The sequence below is a fragment of the Hermetia illucens genome, chromosome 2 (assembly GCF_905115235.1).
Source record: "Hermetia illucens chromosome 2, iHerIll2.2.curated.20191125, whole genome shotgun sequence".
NCBI lineage: Eukaryota > Metazoa > Arthropoda > Insecta > Diptera > Stratiomyidae > Hermetia > Hermetia illucens.
Genome location: NC_051850.1, coordinates 1,592,365 through 1,601,760, shown reverse-complemented (window position 1 = coordinate 1,601,760; position 9,396 = coordinate 1,592,365). Strand labels below are relative to the sequence as shown.

The 9,396-nt window shown below is 47.1% G+C and overlaps 1 protein-coding gene across 1 annotated transcript; it reads right to left on the bottom strand.

The window, feature by feature from the left end:
* Positions 1 to 1,201: 1,201 nt before the first annotated feature.
* LOC119648664 (probable cytochrome P450 6a13) lies at positions 1,202 to 8,684 on the bottom strand. The gene is made up of 2 exons (XM_038050447.1): positions 7,586 to 8,684; positions 1,202 to 1,676 (listed from the first exon to the last, which is right to left on the bottom strand). The coding sequence occupies exons 1-2, from the start codon at positions 8,661 to 8,663 to the stop codon at positions 1,261 to 1,263; spliced, it is 1,494 nt and encodes a 497-aa protein (XP_037906375.1). The 5' UTR covers positions 8,664 to 8,684; the 3' UTR covers positions 1,202 to 1,260.
* Between the last annotated feature and the right edge of the window lie 712 nt (positions 8,685 to 9,396).

The window sequence follows — 9,396 nt, the reverse complement described above, 5'->3', positions numbered from 1 at the left end:
GTTTTGGGTTTTGAACGAGGGAGCTCCGCTTCAAATTCAACCGCGGGATGGTGAGCGTCGGATTTTACATACGGGGATGTGCCAGGAAATAAAGAGATCGAGAGTGCGGCCCAAGGAGTTTTTGGTGGTATTGAAATTCAGGGCAGAGCAAGTATACATAAAGGAAGAAAGTGGGAGGGAAGAATGGGAGAGGTTGTTGGAAGGAATTGGAAGACTAGGATGATTAGGCCAGTTGAGCATGGGGAGGTTGAAATCTCCACAAAGGAAGAAAGGGAGGGAAGGAATCTGACGGTAAGGAGTTCAGACAAACTGTCAAACAATTCCTCGTACAGGTGAGAACGGCTAGCACAGGGGACATATACACAAGAAACAATGAACGGGAGGAAGTTGGGCGGGGAGACACGAAGAGCAACACAATCAAAAGGAAAGCCAGAGGAGGGAGGAGAAGACGAGTTCAGCGGGGAGTGAATCTTTTATAACAATTAGGACTCCACCGCCAGTGGACTTACGAGAAGCATCCCGGTCCCTGTCACAACGGAAAGTGGAGTACCCTTCGGGGAGCTCGGAGTATAATATGGCATCGTCTAGCCAGGTTTCGGAGATACAGATGGCATGGTGTTGCTGATCCAGCGCGGATAAATTGAAGGCCCCCAGCTTGGTTCTTAAACCCCTGACGTTCTGATAAAACAGACGGACAGTGAACATGGATCCAGTTATATAGCTCGGCGAGGCAGGCGGGTTGCCCTGAAATTTACCCGCGAATTGGGGCGCTTATACGGCTTTATGAATACAACTTCAGGCCAGAAAGAAGGGTTGCCGAGGACATCAACATCGTGTGGATAAGTAACCTTGAAAGATGCAATCACCCGGTCGGTGTTGTCGTCTTTTGTGAGTTTAATGCAGGACAGAGGAGAGAGTAAACCAACTTTGCTCCTTATATACTCCAGAACATCGTTCGTAGACGTTGTGGACGCTAGCCTGGAGATGAAGAGCTGTTTAGGTGGGGACGCCACCTTTAACTTGGGGCCACTGGTATGGATGGATGAAGTGCCAGGATATATGGCGGTAGTCGGAAGCGGAGCTTCGTTGGCGACAGGAACGATGTCAGAAAGTGGGGCGGCTGTGTTCCGATTCAAAACTTGCTAAATAGTTAAATAGCTTTTTTTTCACCTTCAAACCTCTGTTAGTAAGAAAGTCCTAATTCAAAAATAACATAACTTTATTGTCTATCCTTAATTCAAACAATCTTGGAACTTACTCCTAGAGTTTATCAAATTGCAACCACATACCATCTTCAGGCGCTAAAATGATGCTTTTCAGTGAAAACACCAAAGGATTCGCTGTTTTTGAGCAAACATTCACGCGATATTGTTTCAATATCAATGAGACTCCAACCAGCGTTACCATTACACCGAATCGCAGACCAATGCAATTTCGTGGACCATCCCCAAATGGTAAGAAGGACATAGGATGACGTTTTTTAACTTCTTCCGGTGAAAAACGTTCTGGATCGAATCGTTCGGGATCTGGATATATGCTGGGATCATGATGGATTGAATAGGTTGGTATGAGGAGTGAAGATCCTTTTTCGAATGTATGCTTGGTGCCGCGCACTTTGTAGTCATCCACGGCGCGACGTGTTAGAGACGCTAGTGGCGGGAACATACGGAGGCTTTCTGGAATGAAAAGAGAATTATGACTGATTTATTGATTAATTTGAAGTGAATAATGCTGAAGTTTTTTGGATATAATTATGGGAATCTGACAGCCTTCCTTAATAAGGAACTCCAGACATCCCGGTTTTGCGCCTAGGTGCACCAATTCGATATCCCTAAAAGCTGTCTGGCGTCCTGACCTACGCCATCGCTCCATCTTAGGCAGGGACTGCCTCGTCTTCTTTTTCTACCATAGATATTGCCCTTATAGACTTTCCGGGTGGGATCATCCTCATCCATACGGATTAAGTGACCCGCCCACCGTAACCTATGGAGTCGGATTTTATCCACAACCGGACGGCCATGGTATCGCTCATAGATTTCATCATTGTGTAGGCTACGGAATCGTCCACCCTCATGTAGGGGGCCAAAAATTCTTCGGAGGATTCTTCTCTCGAACGCGGCCAAGAGTTCGCAATTTTTCTTGCTAAGAACCCAGATTTCCGAGGAATACATGAAGACTAGCAAGATCTCCCCCAATCCAGGGTGTCATGCGAACTATGCCCATTGAATAATTTGCAGTCGGGGGTAACTGACTGTATTCGAACGGAGCCTCACTGATACCTGGTCGCCTCAGTGAGTAAGTTAGATCTTACCGTGCTACGGGGGGCTATGGCACGGCGGACCTCTTAACTCCCACACTCGTGTGAATCAAATGAGTACAAAACTAGAAAAGAAAACAAAAACCAAAAAAGCGGGGCCCCGTACCGCACCAAAACTGGTTAATCAGGCGGAGGCACGTCTCCGAATTACTGAAAGCCAGGTGACTACACCCAAGAAGGGAGAAGTTGGGACGTCAAGTAGTGGATCCAAGCTGAGCGTTGGTATACTGCGTGGACTACAGCCAACGAACACCACTGCTCAAAGAGCAGGGACCAGCAAAAGCACGTCTGAGATAAGTATAACAGACGTCAGGAAGGAGACAGGTCTCAGTGGTGCCGGGGTTAAATGGTACCTGCGCTATCTGAAGGAAGGCCTGAAACCAGGAGAGGCCCTTAAGAAGGATCAGGACAGACCTAAGCCATCTCTACGGGAGCCGAGAAAGCGGGGAGCAGCAGAGATCAGCCCGCATGAAGGGAATGCTCCCAAAAAATCCAGATCTGAACCCACGGGAAGAGAAAACCCGGGCAGGTCAGGAGTGAAGGCAGGACCCAGGAAGCCCGCCATTAGCTATGCTAGTGCGGTCAAGGGCATTCGACTGGCCATACTGCCAAAAAGGTTTCCCGAGTAAATACTCACTCGGGAGGAACAGGAAATCATTGAGGAACTTGTCGTCAAGCAGATGATCAAGAGTTGGACGTCGAAACTGGTGTTCACCGGGATACGCTTTCGACCAGGCCTTATACTGGTGGACTGCGCGACGGAAGGTACCGCAGAATGGGTTAGAACCATAATTCCTAGATTGCCAGGCTGAGAAGGGGTAGAACTGTCAACATGTGCTGGAGATGATATACCAGGAGCCCACATGGTGACAGTTTTTCTCCCAAAGGCCGCGGCAATAGAAACAGAAGACCTTATGAGACTCCTAATTGCTCAGAACGAAGATCTCTATACTCGACTATGGAGAGTCTTCAGAAGCAAGGTGGAGGGAAAGGGTAAACTCCTCACGATCGGGGTAGATGACCGATCCCTAGAGGCAATTAAACGTCGGATTTGTCATATCAACTACCGATTTGGCAATATACCCGTGCATGTGCACAAGGAAAAGCCAAGGAAAGAGACCTTGGAGGAGGCATCGGGTGGAAAACTTACCGAGGTCCCTGAAGAAGTTGCAGAAGCCATAGAGGCAAAAAGAACGGGATCAACCAGGGAAATAGACCTACTGCCCAGTGAAGAGCAGAAGCTGGACGACCTAGACCTAGGGCTCCTAGGGCTCGGGGTGGACAGCGACGAGCAGGAAAGCGCCATGTCGGAGGTGGAGGGTGACATTCCGACAGTGGAGAAGAGCTCCAAACAATAACGGAGTCAATGGCCAACACTAAGATAGCCCAGATAAACCTCCACCATGCGAGAGCTGCATCTGCAGTGATTGCAAGGGCAAATTCCAAGGAGAACATTGGAATAGTGCTGGCTCAGGAGCCCTGGGTGTACCGGGGGCAGATTCGCGGTCTGCAAGGAGGAGACATGCAGGTAATTTGGGACTCCTCTTGTGAAAAACCAAGCGCTTGCATAATTCTCAAACGTAATTTAAAATACATATGTGTTTCAGAGTTCTTAACCGGGAACCTTGTGGCTATCCAAGTCTCATTGGAAGCCGGGAGGAGCACTCGAGAGGCAGTTGTAGCATCGGGATACTTCCCAGGAGACGAGAGCCGGGCTCCACCGGAACAAGTCGCCAAACTGACGGAGTATTGCGAGGAGAGGGCGTTACCACTTCTTCTCGGCTGCGATGCCAACGCCCACCACGAAGTGTGGGGAGGCAGTGGCACTAATCGTAGAGGTGGGTACCTTCTCGAATTTATTCTTAGTAATAAGTTAGAAATATACAACGTAGGGAACACTCCAACATTTGTGACCAGCACCAGACAAGAGGTACTAGACATAACTCTAGGAAATACCCTAATGAACGGGATGGTCAGGAATTGGAGGGTGTCGGATGAACCCTCAATGTCTGATCAGAGGATAATCAGATTCGACATTGAGGGTAACTCCGAAATAAAAAGAATAATAAGGAATCCCAAGAGAACAGATTGGGAATCCTACACAATGCACCTGAGCAACAACATTGCCCACCTTCAAGGGGGCGGTGACATCAGGAGCGAATTGGAATTAGAAACGGTGGTGGAAGACCTGAACACAATCGTCTTTGACGTATATGAGGCCAACTGTCCGGTCAAGACAGTCAAGTCATCAAGGGATGTACCATGGTCTTGTTCCACCATGGTACATCCCTTGATGACTTGATGACCCTAGCCAGAATGAGAACAGAGGCACGAAAACTCTTTAAGCGGGCAAAACGAAACGGAGACTGGCGGAGGTATGAAAATGCACTGACTGCGTATAGCAACGCAGCCAAGGAAACGAAACGGAACAGCTTTAGGGAATTCTGTGAAGGGATTGAACAGATCACAGAAGCAACCAGGCTGTACAAGGTTGTAGCCAAAGACGGGGGAATATCCTCTGTCTGCTTGAAAAAGGAAGATGGGGCATTCACCGAGAATGAGGAGGACAGGGTACACCTGCTTCTTAGAACTCATTTCCCGGGGTCCTACCCCTCGGCGGCAGGCGACAACAATCTGCCTGACACCCCAACAACGAATAAAAGGGGAAAGAAAAGAGGTATGCTCAGAAGCTAGGCTAAGATGGGCAGTGGGAACCTTTCAACCAATGAAATCTCCCGGAGCAGATGGCATTTTCCCAGCACTTATCCAGAGAGGCCTAGGAATTATCTTAGAGTCTCTTCTGAGGGTGGTAAGGGGGAGCATAGCACTGGGTTACATATCAAGGGCGTGGAGACGGGCAAAAGTGGTCTTTATTCCGAAGGCGGGTAAAAAGGATCCTTTTCACCCTAAATCTTTCAGACCAATCTGCCTAACATCGTTCGTACTCAAAACGGTGGGGAAGGTCATAGACAACTATATTAGAACTAACGTTCTAAAGCGTAATCCCCTACATCACTGTCAACACGCTTACCGGGCAGGAAGGTCAACTGAAACTGCTCTGTATCAGCTGACAGAGGTACTACGGGACGCCATAGAAACAAAAGAAATTGCACTGTGCGGGTTTTTGGATATCGAAGGAGCATTCGATAACACATCGCACACAGAGATACAGGATGCCCTGAGCCGCAAAGGAGTGGAAAACACCCTGGCACTCTGGATGGACAAAATGCTAGAAAGCAGACAAATAGAGGTACAAACAGGTACAAATTCTATTATCATGAACACCACTCAAGGCTGTCGACAGGGTGGAGTACTATCGCTGCTGATGTGGAGTATGGTAGTGGATGATCTCCTGGACGTGTTAACTAATACTGGAATACAAGTCCAGGGCTACGCGGACGACATTGTTTTAATCTGTAGGGGCAAATATGAAGACACCCTATGTGATAGAATCCAAACTGGATTAAGGGTTACTAGTGCCTGGTGCAGGAAGGTGGGACTGCGGATCAACCCAACCAAAACCACCATAGTACCATTCACTAGGAGGCGTAAGCTGGATCACCTGAAAGCCATAACATTACATGATATGGAGGTGAAACGAGAAACGGAGGTCAAATATTTGGGAATCACGCTAGACCAAAAATTACTCTGGAAGACACATGTCGGAAACACTTGTCGGAAAGCCACGAGGGCTCTGATGATTTGCAGATCCATAGCAGGAAAAAAATGGGGTTGCAGCCCGAAGATACTACTTTGGATATATACTGCAATAGTAAGGCCAATGATTACCTATGGAGCGGTAATCTGGGCAGAAAGAACCCAACTCAGCACACAAGCCAGGGAATTGCATAAGCTCCAAAGGCTGGCTTGCGTGTGTATCAGCGGGGCAATGAGGACATGCCCAACGGCATCCCTGGAGGTCCTTCTGGGATTAACCCTTCTCCATCTGCACATACAGATGCAGGCAAGGAGATCAATATTCAGGATGGCCGGTAGCATGAGTGAGGCGGGGAGCTGCCTAAATCGAAGGAAGATTGATATCCTTTCTAGGCGGTATCCCGAATTACTGATACCGAGGGACAACATGACAACGAGGTTTCACTTCGATAAGAAGTTTGAAACACATTGAAGTAACAAGGCAAACTAGGAGAGCGCGGCTGCGACATACGGCTTAAACCAGCAACTGATTACTTGGTATACTGACGGATCCCTCACAGCAGAGGGAGCAGGTGCCGGTGTCATTGGTCCAAGGAAAATGTACTTTGAGCCAATGGGCAGGTACACTAGCATATTCCAGGCGGAAATTTACGCCATAGACAAATGTGCCTCCTTTAATCTGCAAAGGAACTACAGGGGGCAGAACATAGCTATTCTCACCGATAGCCATGCAGCGACCAAGGCACTTAGGCCCAACCAGGTGAACTCTAAACTGGTATAGGAATGCCTTGAGGGACTGAATACACTCGGCTCGTCCAACAAGGTCTGGATAATTTGGGTTCCAGGCCATGCTGGGTTGGAAGGCAACGAGGCAGCGGACGAACTAGACAAGAAGGTAGCAGGGATGCATTTATACGGACCAGAACCCTTCTGTGGAATCGGAAACGGTTTCATGGCTATGAATCTAAGAAACGAAGAGAAACGGTTGAGGGAACTATATTGGTGCTTATTGAGGGATACGAACCCATGCGTTCAAAGGATTGCTTAGACCTCACCAAAAAGAACCTCCGAATCATAGTGGGAATTCTCACTGGTCATTGTCGGCTGAACTATCACCTAGGGAAGCTAGGGATATCTACGGACACTGCCTGCAGGTTTTGTGAGGAGTAGGACGAAACCTCTATACACGTCCTGGGACAGTGTCCGGCACTTGAAATTCCACAAACAATCTAATTCTCTTAAAGTTTCGTTCCGGAATCCCTTGCCATCCCCTCTTCTGTTAACATAAAATACTAATAATGAAGACCATGCTCAGAACATCTATAAAAGAATATACAGTAAGAGATGACCAAGGAGGTCCTTCCTTGAAACGGTGGCTTATTCCTGAACCTTAAGAATTTATTGGGAGTAACAAGTAATGAGTTGACACGATACCGGGGTGTCTGGAATATAAATTGTGGCAGAGCCAGAAGGGCCATCAGCACATCCTTATAGCCCCCCCCCCCCATGTAAAAAAATATGCTTCTGATCCCTGAAAAAAATTCTGGCCCCAGGGGAACCCCCTTTTTAAGGGACCCTAAAGTGTGGATAAAAGATTCATTTGAACGTTACCATTGATGACCTGATCCAGGTAAGTCATTTCCATAATAGCTTCGTACGTGAGTTCGTTGTCATGTCGGTTAATCGCCTCTAAAATTTCATTACGTACTCGCTCCTGTACTTCAGGATGTTTCGCCAGATTATATAAAACAAATGACATGGTTGTCGATGAGGTTTCAAACCCAGCCAGGAAGAACACAAAGGCTTGGGCAGTCAACTCGTTCATGTTGATTTTCTTTTTATCGATTGGCGAATTTTTCATTTCAATCAGAAGATCCATGAAATCCTGTCGCCTATAGTTCGTGGTTTCACGTTGATGGACGATCTCATTAACCACACCACTGAAGAAGGAGCTGACTGTGTCCGAGAACAATTTTATCTTGAAGAAACGTCCAACCTCCGGACATAACGACAGGACGACCTGTATAAATTTCGAGTGAAGAGGCTCGTCGAACACTTTTTTGCCAATTAAGCGGAATTTGGTGTCAGGATTCTCCATACTATTGCAGTCAATACCGAAGGCTACGGTTCCGATGACGTCAGTAGTGAAGCGAGCCAAGAGTCCTCGAATCTCAATGGCATTGTCCTTGGCTAGGGTGTTCTCTAAAAGTGGCATGAACTTGTCCGCAACTTGGATGACGGTGGGGAACATGTACTTCATTTTAGCCGGTGTGAAAGACGGAGTGAACTTCCTTCGAACCTCCCGCCATTCCTCTCCGTCTAGGGCGAACATATGTGCAGAGATCGGATCGTCGCGGGCATTGTAGTAAAATCCACGATTTAGGAAGTAGTTAAAGTCCTTGATGAGCACTTTGTGAATCAAATCCAAGTCCGTGAGTAACGCAACTGGCACGAGGGTGAAATACGCTCCCATAAATGGTGCTTCGTTCTTGAACTTTTTATAAAGCTCGTCGTGAACGAACACAGGATGCTCGGTTTTTCCATAGCCTTTAAGGTTTCCATAGGGAAATTTGGGTTCGATATAAGGCACTCCACGTCGTTTCCAATGTGAGTATTGGTACTTCAGTAGGCCATATAATATGGATAATATCGTTACAAACAAACACGTAATTGACCACGTCCACTCCATGATGCTTCAATCCGAACTTCAAAAACTACTGCAAGGGCGGTAGAGCCAGCGCCCCTTTTATAGGGTCATAATTTTGCATATAACTATTAACTTGAAATAAATGGAGTTGTTGACGAGCATGAATTGCATTTGTGGCTTTTAAAGTTGATGTGAATGTTGGGTAGTCAACAAAGTTTAGAACGCTTTCAACATATTTGGAGAAAACCTTTTTTCTGGGGGTGTTGCTGTTGAGGAAACCTGGTAATTATATTGTCACTGACCAAGAATCTATAGCCGCCATTTGTCACCAATTTGACGTTTGGTCAAGTATTTGTTGCTCCAGCGTTGTCGAAATGTTTCCAGGACCTTTTGGAGGCTGTTTGTTGAAAAAATGACCTTAACTGTGGGTGGCCGTACTGATAAATGCTTAAAGACACAATTGGTTCGGAGAGGATCTGCTTATTATTTTACTGGTATTCCGGAAGAGGGGGAGGTCGGGAATTGAGGTGAGCGTATACAATTGCTCAAAACAAACTGATTGCCTGACGCTTCCCATGTTCGTTCTGTCACAGCAGTCCACCAACAGTTGAAACTACCTCACCTCGGCTTCTGCAAGTCTTGATTACATTTTTTTTCCGGAATGCAGGCCCTCTTGAACGTACTTCTAACGTCGAGACTAACAGCTAAATCCTCGCTAGGCTAGAGCAGCCTCCGGGGGCGCCAAATCTAAAGAAGACGTGCGAATACGAGTTGG